Source organism: Rhinopithecus roxellana, chromosome 2, assembly GCF_007565055.1.
Source record: "Rhinopithecus roxellana isolate Shanxi Qingling chromosome 2, ASM756505v1, whole genome shotgun sequence".
In the NCBI taxonomy this organism is placed as follows: Eukaryota; Metazoa; Chordata; class Mammalia; order Primates; family Cercopithecidae; genus Rhinopithecus; species Rhinopithecus roxellana.
The window spans coordinates 7094927-7109899 of NC_044550.1; the positions used below are offsets into that span (position 1 = coordinate 7094927).

At 42.9% G+C, this 14973-nt stretch overlaps 1 protein-coding gene across 1 annotated transcript in view; it reads right to left on the reverse strand.

Annotated features, from left to right (window-relative positions):
• Positions 1-1735: 1735 nt before the first annotated feature.
• UNC5C (unc-5 netrin receptor C) overlaps positions 1736-14973 on the reverse strand; it is a 382951-nt gene continuing 369713 nt past the window's right edge. The window contains exons 16-17 of the mRNA XM_010385580.2: positions 9322-9500; positions 1736-8568 (exon numbers count right to left, since the gene is read on the reverse strand). Of these exons, the coding sequence (XP_010383882.1) occupies positions 8403-8568; positions 9322-9500 (345 nt within the window). The 3' untranslated portion in view covers positions 1736-8402. The remainder of the gene's footprint in view (positions 8569-9321; positions 9501-14973) is intronic.

Sequence of the window (14973 nt, forward strand, 5' to 3'; positions counted from 1 at the left end):
TGGGCTCATGTGACTTTCCCATCTCAGCCTCCCAAGTAGCTGGGACTACAGGCATGCACCACCATGGCTGACTAATTTTATGTTTAGTAGAGACGAGGCCTCGCTATGTTTCCTAGGCTGGTCCCAAACTCCAGGACTCAAGTGATCTCCCCATCTTAGCCTTCCAAAGTCCTGGGATTACAGGCGTGAGCCACTGTGCCCGGCCAGTGCTGCTTTTTCTTCCTGCCATTAGTTTAGCAGGATCTACAATGAGCAACATTTAAAACCAGCTGAGATTTGCTATTGGTACATCTCTCCCACCTTCTGTGCACCCCACTTCTGTGTGTCATGGGCTCAAGTTAAACTTCACAGAACTCACAGGCATACTGACAGTAAATCTCAGCTGAGGAAAAAAGGTTATTTTCTTGGCATTGGTCATTTTGTAAGCTGCAAGCTTGTTGTCTCTATCTGGTCACAGCAGCAAGGTACAGATGACCACGCTCTCAGAAGCTTTGTCTCTGCAAAGTGATTCCTAATTTCTACCTTAGGTTCTGATCTGAGCTTAGCTGTGAGAATCTCTGGGGCTGCTGAAGGTTCTTTGCTTGGCATCCGTATGCTGGTACTGAGAGACGGGAACAGAGGGAGGCCAAGCTTCAGAACTCTCCAGGGACCTCCACTCAAAGACAGGGGCTTAGGTTGGGCCCTCAGTGAATAGTCTTTGAAAATGCATGCATGCCATCCTAGGTAAGGCCTTCTCATCAGGAATCTCAGCTACCAAAGCTTCTAATTAGGGATTAGCGGTCTGGTAACAGGGCTGAGCCTTTGCCACCATGGGTTTTCTATGTAAAGGACAGTTTTTGTTAGTGTTTTATTGTTTTCATTGTATTTTCATTCTTTTATATGGAATTTGAATTCTCTAGCTCAGCTGCAGCCCTTATTTCTCCCTTTGATTTTTACCCAGGTTCCAGTTTATGTATTTCCATTACTTCCTTAGCCTTGAAGAAACATTTGAATTCGTGATCCCAGCATCGATTGTTTTATGTCACTTTCTTCCAGTCCATGGCATGGACCAGTTTCTCAGTGCTGGGCAATGGCTTACACCCTTCTGCCACCGAGGCTGAGGGGAGGGATGGGGGCAGGTGGCAGTCCATCTAAGGAAGCATCTCCAGGTCATTCTCTCATAGAGGACAGGGCTGCCTTTGCTTCTAGTCCTCAAACTCACAGCTGCTTCCCACCTCATAGCTGGAGCCCTTAGCTTGCTCGCCCTAAGGCAGTGGCCAGCAGTCCTGTACCAAGCTGAACTCCTCTGGTAGTTGCTCACCTTTCATTTCCTACCTATTAGTATAGTTGTTTGCAAACTTCATTTAAAATCGGATCTCTGGGGGCAGGGCTTGACACTCTATTTAGAAACTCCCGCCCCAGGGAATTCTGTAGAAGTTCTAGACATTGTTTCTCACTCTTAACTGCTCATTAGTACCACCCAGGAGTTTTTAACGCCCAAGACTCAGGCTACCCCTAGACCACTTCCATCAGAATCTCTGGAGGTGTGACCCTGGCATTATTTCTTAAGGCCCCTCTGGTGATTCCAGTGTGGAGCTGATTTTTTAGTAGCAACATTCTAGAACCTCATCCTGTGCCTGCAGGAGGTTGTGATCACCATCCACGCAGGACCCAGAGCCTTTCTGTCCCACTGAAGAAACACGTGGCGACTCTGAACACGCAGGAGAACCTTGTTATAAAGTGAAGGAGGCAGCACTTTGTTGCTTATAAATATAATTTATTACCTGTTTAAAAATTCTTTCTTACATTTTGTACATGTTGGCTGACAGAATAAATGCAGGCAATTTACAAACGAAGGGGACTGCAGGAAAAATCGGGATTGGCAGCCAGGGAGAGAAAAGAGGCACACCCGGAGCTGGTATCCCTCACCTCCACCACTCAGCAAGGCGCCGGACAGATGTCCGAAGGGCACTCTGCCTCCGCCGGGGATTTTTTAGAAAAGGAATTGCATAGAAGATACAGCAAGAGGGAACTCCACAACAACAAAAGTGTTCCATATCAGAAAAGCCAAGGTTGTCATGTTTTGTTTAAAAAAGAAAAATGACAAAGCACAAAACCTCAGTCCGACCTTTCTGCAGTTGAACTGTTCCAAAGGGGACAGCAGGTGGATGACACTGCCTCTTCAACATGACTGCTGGGGAATTTTCTCTGACAAACATTGGTGTCTTCTTTACAAAGCACAAAGAGGAAGGTCACCAACTTGCTTCAGCTCAACATTAAACTCAACACATATAACATCGTGACATCACACACACACAGTGATGTTCCCTGAAACTGGGCTCAATGCATTATGTCTGGAGGGCGAGGGCCGCACTACCAGTAGCAGGTCTAGGAAAGCATGAAGAAGAGAATGCAAATCACTTGTTCCCACGTGTTCTGACTGCTGTACTTTTTTTTATCCATGGCCTGGAGGAATAAACATCTGAGTTTTTACCCCTACATGTACAGATACCATTCATTACTTTCAGAATAGAAAAGAAGGCAAAGGTATTTTATACCAGCTATAGCTTTCTTGCTCTTATATGTCACTCTAAATAGGTTTCACATTGAGAACCTATATAGCTCAGGTCCCAATTCTCTGATGCTGCCTCCGTGTGCTCAGGATCAGAGGCCAGAAGAGAGCCCATCCATCCTTAGGCTGTTGATCAGCAAAACCTGCCTACAGTTCATCTTCTAAACACTGGTACTGATGGTTATTCCACCCCGGATCAGTGCCATCAGCTTCTACAGCTGGTCTCATAGTACTTAGTCCAGTAGGCCTTTGGAACTTAAAAATGACACACAACTTAGGTATATTTGTAAGAGACCCTTAAATTATATGATTTGCAATTTATATTTTTGTTGAAGGACAGATCTGAAATGGTATGTTAAAAGGCTGGTATTCAGTAGCAAACACTATGGTAGGTGGGCAGCTGACGATATCGCAGGGCAGCTTCCTTGTTTCTACTTAGAAGCTAGTTGGGCCACAACTCTCATGATACTCTGCAGAGATTCCCAACCTGGGATTCCAGAAGCTCACTGGACAGGTCCCTTCAGTAGGCAAGCGTCTGAGTAGACAGCAGGCTTATGAAGAGCTGCTAATAATTGCTGGGCTTGGTGTGCCAGTACACTTGCAGACTACCTGTTGCTTTGTCCTGCTGATGCCCCCAACCATGCTAAATAGGTCTGAGGCACACATTACATTTGTTGAATGAGCCCGTTAATAGCCTACCACAGATCAATACAATGAGGTGACAGGAAAACCTAGGAACCATGAACTCTTATGAAGACAGGCTGTTAAAGTAGCATTTATGAAAATGGTGTAAGCACAAGGCTGATAAAACTAAAGGATCTGGAAGCTCATTGCTAGACTTAGTCTGCAGAGAAAACCCACCCAGTGCTACACAAAGTCATCTCCTCACCTTTCGAAAATAATAGGTTTTTCACACTAGAATTCTGGAAATATTAATGACTTCATTTGGCTTCCTTGGCCTGTATGGATATGGGTTTACATAACATTGGTTACAATATATTTATTCCCCCTTATGCCTTATTCCATTAAAAAGAAATAGAGATGCAAAGGAAATCTTCCAAAGTGATCATTACAGCCAGAGATTATACAAATAGATCTCTTAGGGTAGAGAAACATTACTTCATTGCACAGAGGCAAAGTTCTAAAGATTTCAGTCAACATTAGCTCAGCAAGATTAAAGAATATATAAAAATAATACAAAAAGAAAAATAAAAACCAAAGAGTAACAGTTGGTCCTATGAGGCACTCGAAAGATAAAGTTTTGTTAACTTGAGATAAAATATTTTCCTTATTAGATCTATAAAATCTAATGCTTATCAACCATTATCTTGAGCAATGATGTTCTGCTTCACAAAAGCTCCTCCATTCTCAAAGAAGATGGATGAAGCCCCATTTCATTTCAGCTGTGTTTCCATGGGCCCCCTCTCGTTCGTTAGCCTTGGGCTTGCACTGAGTTCTCCACATGAAACTGATGACTTGTCCAGAACAACTGCCAAGCAAAAGCTAAGACTCATTCAACTTGAAGGCTTGAAAACCCAACAAGTAAACCTTTTCTACCTTCTTTACGCTCTCTTGCAGGTCCTTATATAGGTTTATATTTTCCTGGCCCCATAGGGGCAGACCTTATAGAGGCAGAGACCTGTGAATTCTGGGGAGATGGTAATCATCTTATTAACTCCATTCTGCATCCGTGGATTACAGAGGAGGAAGCAGACCAAGAGCACAGCTGCTGTAATGCTGACAGAGATACACAGAAGGACACATGAGATAAGAGCCTTGTTGCTCTTCTCCAGGAGAAGTGAAAAGTCTTGATTCCACCCTCAAAAATTCACTTTTCAGATATCTTACTTGTAGGAAAAAATACCTTTAAAAAAATCACTGGTCGCACAATTTCAGAGTGTCCTGAACTCAGTCCCCACGATTTTTTTCTCCTAAAAATTGCTCTACTTTTTGATAGTTGAGAGATTTAAATCTATAAAATAGTATACATGAAAATGGCTGATTATGCAGTTTGATATTGAACACCTCACCCAAAAAGTTGTTGTCCAGTTTTTGAAGACCCGAACTTGCTCACAGCAGGATGGGGGGTTTTCTGCGTAGCACAGCTGACGACTATTCATTTGGAAGATGCTGTTTGTGAAACAGCTGTTAGCTGTGAGTACCTTGGTGTTACACAGGTTTGTCATCACCACGCCAGTTGTCAATTCTGAATCCAACTTTTCTATTCCTTCCAGATACATTAAGGAAACTTGAATGAGTGTGATAAGAAGAAAATAAAAACAGGATGGAACCTCTGCCTTTGGATTCTCAAATTCAGGAGAAAATAAACTGCTTTCTTCCCTTTGATTAACAACCCCAATTTTCTCTTCCCCAGACATAGTATTCCATTTGCATATGTAAGAGTTATTTCTTTCTAAGCAGATACTTCTTACATTTCCAAAGATAAATATTAAGGCGATTTAAAGTATACAAACCCCAATGAAAACCATAAATGATAAAAATGACAACTCTGCAAAGACTGTTTTATATAGATTTTACATAGCTCTGTTACAAGAGGCAACTTAAGATGTGTTGTGTAGGAATGAGTTGATGTACTAGGCTCACAGTGACCTAATTTTGAGATGGGTGATGCAAATGAAAAACAAGTGAGAATAAGAAAATTATAAATTTGAAGCGAAAATTTTCCCACATCTGTTTGTCATAAAGGTCCTTGAACTTTACAACTTTTCATTCCTTTTGTCAGACACATTCTCGTGAATATTAAACTCAGGTTAGATTGTGTTGTACACCACTAGATGGCAGCATGTACAAATGATAGTTTTTTCTATCCAAATGAAGCCAGCCAAACTTGCCTCTCCAGCGGCGTAGAAAGAAGCAGGACGTATCAGAATAGTTGATGAAGTGGCTTCCTATGAAATGAACTGTTATATCCGGACCTTCTAAGTTTGAAAGCAATCTAACAGCTATTACTTTACTCCAAAGGAGAAGGAAATCAGAATTTGTAGTGAAAATTATTTGGTATAAATAGTGTATGTATGGAAGTTGTCATTCACTTGATAGGAAACATTAAGAGTTCTATGACTGGCAGATGAGTACCACACACAAGAAATCAGTCGCTTTTCCTTTGTCTGGTGGTGGGAGGTTGAACCAAAAAACAAGCATCTGAAGTGAACCCCAAGGGTTCTCAATGACTTTAGTAAAACAGTTCCTGTTTGTGTTCAGTATTTCTGTGTTGTTGGTGACTTTTTAGTCAAAGATTTTAGTAACAGTTATGGAATTGATTCATCTTCATAGCTACATAGCTGCTCCCCTCTCATTTTCACTAGGCATAGAAGTTTCAGCATTCAGTTAATTCTAGTTCTTGAGTTCCCTAGATGATTCCACAACCCCAGTATTAATGAGTAATCTTGACAAGTTTATTTCAAAATGTAGGAGTGGACAATAGCTCTCTTTCCTCCTCCTCCTTTTAAAAAATGTATGTGTATAACTGTGGGTATATATATTTGATTTTTAATTTGCTACAAACATTGTCCACTGAACTTGTTTACTAGTGCAATCTCTCCCTTCCCCAGTCAGTGTACAAATATTTTAAATATGGAAATCCTAATGCGGGGGTGGACTGAGAGAGGTTTTATAGAATATATGTCCAAAACAGAAGATAAGGAATAAAAAGCATGAAAGAGACTCCATAGCAAGGTATCAGCAGTTCCTCGGGGATGAGGATGGCAGAGGCATCAATATCAAGATGCTATCAAAATAGGAGCAGAAACATGGAAGGATGGAAGAACATGTATAATTCAAATCTGTTCAGCAACTTGTGTGCCTCCAGCCTAAAAGTAAACCACAGTCATGTTCTAAAGGTTCTGATTCATACACATGTCTGCTTGTTTAGTTTTGATTTTGCTACTGGGCTTTGATTCTTTAATCCCCACCTGCTGAATGAATTGAGTCCTTGTGTTAAAGAGCTTGTGATGGTCCCAAGGAAACATAATAGTTAGTTTCCACAAAGTAGTGTGTTGACTAACATTCTGCAGGACAACAGTTTTTAAAGAGCTAATTAGACAGGCTTTATAAATGCTACTGAATATTATGACAGCAAAGATTCAGGGTGGGGTTGGGTGGGGGTTGGGGGGTGTAGAAAAAATGCACCAAGTTCCTACTGCCAGATAAACTTGTAGGAGTGGTCTAGATATCAAGATGCCAAGACAATAGTAAAACAGAATTTGCAACCAGTCAGGAAGACTGGGGGCAGGGGGGTCCCAAGAGAGGCTAAGAAAATGATAATAAAGGGATGTCATCTCTCAGTGAACAGCATAATGCAATAGGATGCAGAGCGACTCAAGCCAAACAAACATAATGCAGGTTAGAATAATCATCTTCCATGTCAGAACTATTTGAAAGGCATAACATAGCGTGGGCAAAAGACCAGCTGATTATTTTGAATGATCTAGGTCAGAGTCCATTGTGGTCTTCAGACAGATGAGTGAGACCGGAGGCATCATGGTGGAAGTTGAGCATTTCAGAATGTGGAGATGATCTAATCCCACCCCTTCACTTTCTAGTGAGGACACTGAGGTCCAGTGTGGTTAAATGACTTTCTCAAGGTGGCACAACGAGACAGTGACAGACCCACATGAGAACTGGTTTCCTGATCTCCAGTTCAGAGTCCATTCCTCCAACCACACTGCCTCTAAAGTAGAGCACCATGGGGAGTTGACGTGGGGCCACACAATGGCAATAGTAAGAGAAGTTCATAGAGAACACATCTCATCATAAGACTCAGAGGAGAAAGACCCTGCCTGAGCAAGCTGAAGGAACAGACTGACAAAGCCAGTGAGCATTTATCACCTTTCTGGGGCAGAATAAGGGAAAGAAAGGTAAAAGGTCAAGGAAGCTATGCATGTTGAATTAAACTGATGACCACACCCACCTTGATAGGTGAAAAGGTGGGGCAGGTCTAGTCAATACCCAAATACTAACAGTACCACTAACAAAAATAGAAGTTAAAAAAAATCCTTTTACTAGAATACCTGTAAATACTTATCAATAATAATAATAATACCTTTTTTAAAAAAAACACTTCATATTGCATATTACAAACACACGTTGTGAAAAAATGCTTGTTTGTGGGGTTAAACATGAATCACTGTCTTCCCTGCAATGCTACAGCTTTATTCCCAAAGGGCACCAGAAGGGTCCCTCCAAGGAATAGGAGTCTTAGTTATTTCTTTTTTACACTTAGATTCTCCACTTCCCTGATACAAACAGTAACACTGGTTCTACAAGTTCTAGAAACAGAACACTGATGGGAGGATTATCTGAGACACTTGATGCACACGATTTGTAGCAAAAGTCTGATTTCTCTGTAAATTACTAATCTGAAATAGACACAACAAACCGTCCACAGCTTCAACTTCAAATGATTTGAACAAAAATAGAACGAGCCATGGACAGTGTCTGCATCCCTGTCCAATTTGATGTAAACAACATTTGTAGAAATTGGGTTTGTTAAGAAAGTTTATCCATATATCTGGATAGCAATAAAAAGCGTTTCCTAGGAAACTGTAAGATCCTGTACCACACAGCATACAGCCCAACTAATAGGAAAATTAGGTTGATAGCTAAATTCAAGGTGCAAATTTACACAATTTTTCTTAACTCCCGTGATGATGTCTGAGTAAAGTGGGCATGTACATTGGCAGTTGTATCTGTTTTCCTTCTGGCTCCTGCTGCAGTCTTGCCTGTGAAGCGCATTGGTCTCGTCTGGATTTCCTCCTCCACTGTGATTCCCCTGGACGGCCACAGACTCCCTGTGCATTTTTGTCCTTCATTTCCCCTTCTAGGATGGTGGTTAATACTGCCCTTCTGCTGCTAAGGACACCACTGTTTCATGTCTTCCCATTTCTTCCAAGACAGCTGCCAGCATGCTCAGGTTTCCATCTGGGAAGTTCTGTGCTTCCCAAAGATCCAGGATTACGCCAGTTGGGCTGGATTTGGTGGCAAAGTAATTCAAGTACCTGTAATTGGGAAAGAGAAAATGTGCTCAACGGTGTGACTTACATATCTATTTTTCCTCAGCTAAACTTTTCTGTCTCTCTACTTGTCTTTAAGTATCCAGGTCCCATTGTGGCTGACAGTGAGCCATCCTAAATAACTAGCCCATGCTTAATTAGATCAGCCCCAGACAGGAGACGTGATGTTGAACTTTGTGAACCTCAGGTCTGAGTAAGATAATTTAAGAGATGAGATGTCTATGGGTCATATTCTAAATAGGAAATCAAGACACTTATGTTTTCTTTCTAGTCCAGGCTTGGATAATCTTTGACAGGTCATGTCACATGTTTTGTTTGGTAGTGACGGTGACATTCCACAAAGTAGAGGCTCCAGAAGTCTATAACTTAATCTCAAGGCGGTGTTAGCTTGCTAGTTATTCATCAAACATTAGGTCTCGCTCAACTGCAGAGGAGGAGCAATAATTACGGTAGTGAATGGTTGTATGATTTGGAGAATTAGCCCACCAGCTTTGCAAAGTGGATCATGAAACTTGATACTTACCAATGCCAAATAAGCTCAGAATGTCTCTTAGCACTCTTTGCAAGCCCGCAGTGCAAGGTACAAGGACGGAGCTTAATGCATATTTGCAAAATGAAAAACTAAATAGATGTGTGGATGGAAAAAAAAAAAAATGAATGCTACCCTACGTCTAATAGTTATTGGTCCTGGAGAGCACTAACAGAAAGAAGCTAGCCTTGGGGCCTGACCATACCCACCTGTCCAGGTTCAGCTTATGGGCCAGCATCCTCCAGTCATGGCCTCTTGTCTGGGGGGCATCCAGGCTGCTACAGAGCTTCTGCCGGATAGGGAGAGGGATGCTGAAAGCACTGGGCCCCGTGACCGTGGTGATGGTGTTCGCAGGATCCAGCAGCGGCAAATCGATGCCAGTAGGTTCCTGTAGTTCAGGGACAGGAACAACACAGCATTATTTCTGAAGACAAAAGCAATCTCTATTGAACCAATCAACATAATGCCTTGCTTTGAGCAATAAGAAAAGAATGAGGGCTGTTATTCTTCTTCAGAAGAATGGCTTCTTCTTAGCCTGAAAGTTGTGCCTCACTAGATGTAACCTGGCTCTGAGAAAGAGGTACATATATTTTGAGCTAACTTTGCATAGCCGCAGATTTATGGCTGTTTGGTGAGGACTGGGCTGGATGGAAAGCTCTGGTGTGATTCGATAACAGCTTTACTAATGGGATTCTCCAGGCTGAGAGAGAAGAGAGGGAATATCAGAGCTCCTAAAGGTTTAAATTTCAGGAGAGGAAAATGTTCAAAAGGGCAGTGCTTTGGGAATGAATAGATCTGAGATTCAAGGCTTCTGGAAACAGCCTGACCTTGAGGGGAATGTCCTGGGCAAATGCCCCAGTAGTTCTCCGTCTAAACTCCACAGAAGATTTCTCAGTTCTGCTTTTGTTGAATGAAATGGAACACAGCTCTCCTCTAAATGATATCAACTTAAGGCTAATTTTTTAAAAAAGAAAATGGTAAACACAGTATATTATTGCCTTAAGGCAAGTCGTTAATGGCATCCTCCAATTGCTGTATATCCTTATTTTTTTAAAATCTAATTTTAGTAGAGAAAACCATAAATTGGCTCTTAAGATAGTCTCAGCTCATAAAACAGCACAAATGCAAAATCTGAATTTCATCTGCAGGAGAAATTCTAATCATTTTCTGATCACTTCTGCTGGTTGGAAAAGCAAAAGCAAATGTTGCCTGGGAACTATTAAAGCAATAAAAGAAAATCTACTTAATCTACTATAAATGCCATCTCTCTCCTTTTAAAGCAGGTAACTTGTTGGTGTGCCTTACTAGTTGCCGGAGGATGAACCGGCCACACCCAGTTTCAGCCATCATGAAGTGTTTGGTTCCTGCTGAGCACTCAGCTCAAGGGCTCAACACCACCATCACCCAGAGCCCCCCAAATGCTGCCCTGCACTGCGTCAGTGGCCTCCCCAGCCATGAATGCGCTGGCACTGCAGGCGGTGGGGTTGCAATTGCCTGTGTGCCAGTGTTGACTAGCAGTGTGTTCCACGTTCTGGGATCAGCAGCAAGTACTCACTTCTAGGCTTATGCAATCCCATGGAACAGGGTCAATCCAGGGGTGTGGAGGGCATTTGAATTCTTTTGCCATGGTATACACAGTGGTGTTGGCTATGATCATGATGTTTGTCTGCAAAACCCAAAGCTTGGCAAACCGAGGCTCCAAGCATTCCACTGGCTCTTTTGTGTTAGCTCCAGCACATACCAGGATTTAAAAGACTGTGGCATGAACAGATGGGAGTCGGAGGCTCTGAATGAGGATCTTGACCCACAGCTCTTTCCCCCATCAGGCACAGGGCTCTTTCCAAGGCAACGAGGAAAGAGGGCTCCTGACCTCTAGGGGAATAGGGCTTAAAGAAAGGTGACCATAAGTGATCTGAGGGCATGTGTCATGTTTATCAAAGGATTTTTGTTCAGGACATCTGGACTAAATGCACCAATGCCTTTATTAGGCATAGAATGATGTTTAGATGGAGTGGAGTGTGGAAGTGAAGATAATAACGGACAGGAGACAGGGAAGTACTAAGTAGAAGACAGCGGTTCCCAGCAAAGGCCCCACCCTCAAGCCTAAAGACCTGAAGCCCTAAATGAGGACAGGCATTTCTGTTTTCGTGCCCAAAACATTGCCTTTTGGCCCACCATGCCCCCTATCCTGCCCCTATATAAACCCCAAACCCCAAGCTCCAGATGAGACCCACAAGTAAGGAGATGAGGAGGCACACAGACCAGCAGAGCAGCAATAGTGGAACGACATAGCAGAGAAAGAGAGAAGAGGAGGGATTTCTGGATGCTAAGGGGAGTTCAGCGGGGGCAGTTGGAGAAGAGTCTGGCTGCTGGGTGGCCTGACTCTAGGGGAAGATCACCTTCCTACTCTGTCTCCCCTCCTGGCTCCCCACCCATCCTGCTGAGAACCACCTCCACCACTCAATAAAACCTTGCACTCATCTTTCAAGCCCACATGTGATCCGATTCTTTCAGGACACTGGGCAAGAGCTCAGGATGCAGAAGGCTGTCACACTGGCCCCCTGCCCTTGCAATAATGCAGAGGGCCCATTGAGTTGATTAACACACAAGCCATCTGCAGATGGCAAAGCTAAAGGAGCACACTGTAACACATGCCCACTTGGGCTTCAGAAGTCACAGATACCCACCCTTAGATGCTGCTGTGGGGCCAGAGCCCAAAAGTGCTCACCCCAGTTCCTGCTCCTGCCCATCTGTGTGCTCACCCTCCTGCAAGGGGTTTGCGCTGTGCGGCGACCAAACAGGTGCGCCACACCCCTGTCGTACATTCTGTAAGAGCAATCAGGGAACTCTCTGGTTTCAAAGAAAAAATCACATGCTACTTCCACAGTTTAGTGTCATCGCCCACATCATGGTCCTGCTTGCTTCTTTTCTGGATAATGACAATAGGGCCTAAAAGGAGACCTGCCATATTCCTTAATACACCAGCACCTTGATCATCCCTGGGTGGCAGTGGAAGGTTAAAGTCTGCACAAGGGAGGGCCTTGTTTTGTAGTGCTGTCTTGTGTCCCCAGAGAGTCTTTGTACTGTTGGCCTCAGTACCTCCCTGCTGCTTACTTGTGATCCATTCCACACTTCTGCCCAACTGACCTTCCTAAAGTGTCACACTGATGAACAGCAATATTTCTGTCTCTCCCCCTCTTATTCTCTCATTAAGAAGTGTTAAATGCCCCTCCTACCACATGAAGTCCAACTCTTAAGCAATGAAGTGTGTGTGTGTGTATATATATTTATATATATATATATATATATATATATATTTAGAGACAGGGTCTTCATGTGGTAGGAGGGGCATTTAACACTTCTTTGTCACCCAGGTTGGAGTGCTGTGGTGTGATCATAGCTCACTGCAGCCTTGAATTCTTGGGTTCAAGCGATCCTCCCACCTCAGTCTCCCAAATAGCTGAGACTATCAGTGTGCACCATCACACTGGGCTAATTTGCATTTTTTAAGAGATGGGGTCTTACTGTGTTGTCCAGGCTGATCTCAAACTCCTGGGCTCAAGTGATCCTCCTAGCTCAGCCTCCCAAAGTCCTGGGATTACAGGTGTGAGCCACTACACCTGGCCCAGTGAGAGATCTTTGTATGACCTTCCTGGTTGGCTGGTATGAGCCTGCAAGGTGACCATGTGAAGTGCAGAGTGCAGCCGGACACGGAGTAGGGCTGTCCACTTGTGTTTCCGCCACTTCATTATCTGATCTCAGGTTGCTCCGTCCTTGCCATGACTTGACCTGACTCATATGCTCCTTAGAGTCTGAGCACCACTCATTATTTCTTCTGCCATTTCTAAGGATGAACCTCTAACAGTTATTCTGCCCTTTCTTTGATCTCTGTCTGGCAAAGTCCTCAAAGCCTGGTTCAAAAGTCCTGTGCCCTGGGGCTCCCTGGGGCAAGCCTACCCTAGGCGTCAGGCCTGGAGGTCTCCTTGGCACCTCCCAGCTCCTCTGTGCTCCTCACAGTCTGCTCTGTGCGCATTGGCTGTATCTGTAGGTTACTGCCTTTTATTTCTCACATTCCTTATTGGTGAGAGTATGTCATCGTCAGACCTCTATGATAACACTGTGCCCCACACACACAGGCTACTCAATTAATGTTTGTTGAAATGAGAGAAAATATTTGTCCTTAGTACAGAAAGAAGATGAAGCCAGCGCCTGATAGGAGCCCACCCATAGAGCTGCCTTCCAACTAAGTGTGGAAGTTAAATCCTAAAATGAGAGGCCGGTTGAAGATAGGCATGGATCTTGGGAGGGCCTGCTCACATATTCATGTTGTCCCCATTTTCTTGTGGATAAATAACCATCAGCATTTCTTGTAGGCATTAAAGTCCTGAGCTTTCTCTCCCTGGCTACTCAGCCTATTTATTTCTGTGTAGATGAAACAAGCTCAATAGGGCGTCATTTCTTCGTCTCTCTTATCAAATGGCTGACAACAGCCTTGAAGGTAAAAGTAAAATACATTTATACATTTACATTTCATCTAGTAATTTTAGTTGCTATTAGTTCTTCCTTTACTTCTAGGTAAAAGTAGAGTTCACGGTCACAGAATGCTTATCTCAATAATCATTTATAATATCGGTACCATCAGTCTTTGATGTTATGATTCCCTTATGTAAACATATGATTTTTCAACATTAGTCAAACAGCTGCTATGGGTGATGACACACATATTCAGGACTCCACAGTCCTGAAACAACTTTTTATTCTGACATTTGGACTTTTCCTAAAGTCACTTAGAAAAACTAGATTTTCCCAATGGTCCTTTTGAGCAGGTTATGGAAAGCAGAAGATGTAAACGGATGAACTGGCTGTAGCAGAGTGATATTACTTTGTACATTTATTTTAAATATTATTTGTGCATACAAAAGTGCTATGCATCACGACTTGAGGTTATAAGATCTAGCAAATATAAAAATTATAATTGCTTTTATTGCCTATAAATCTATTATTAAAGTAGATGAGGACGAGTACGGTGGCTCACACCTATAAACCCAGCACTTTGGGAGGCCGAGGTGGGTGGATGACCTGAGATCAGGAGTTTGAGACCAGCCTGGCCAACGTGGTGAAACCCTGTCTCTACTATCAACACAAAAATGAGCCGGGTGTGGTGGCACATGCCTGGAATCCCAGCTACTTGGGAGACTGAGGCAGGAGAATTGCTTGAACCCAGGAGGCGGAGGTTGCAGTGAGCCGAGATCATGCCACTGCACTCCAGCCTAGAGCAAGACTCCATCTCAAAAAAATAAATAAATAAATAAAAGTAGATGACTAATACTGCCTCCTAAAACTGCACCTTTTTTCAGGGTTCAGAGCCTTCAACTAAAGCAATGTTGTGATAAACTAACTTGGGGATACATGCTACCTTCTTTTCTCTGGGAGCTAATCTTTGTTTATTTACATTTAGTTTTCATTTATTTATTTATATAGGATCTGAGTTTTATTTTTGTGCTTATTTTGATAGAAAGAAAATCTGAAACCTCAATTGATGACAGACCCCACAGATTGAAGTAGCATAGTTGACTCAAAAGCCCTGTTATTCTTATGGCATTAATGGCACCAGTGAAAATGGTGAACATAGATTAAGCATGTGCTCTGGGCCAAGTTCTGTTTAGAACACTTACTAACGTTCTCCCATTTAATTCCCACACAGGCCCAAGATAATATTCTATACCAATTTACACATGGGGAAACTGAGGCAAGAAAGGATTAAGTAATTGGCCCTATCTCCATGGAACTGTCATGGGAATTTCCCATGATGGATGTCTGCCTGTAACTGAAACCAAACAGATGTGAAAAAAACTATAAAT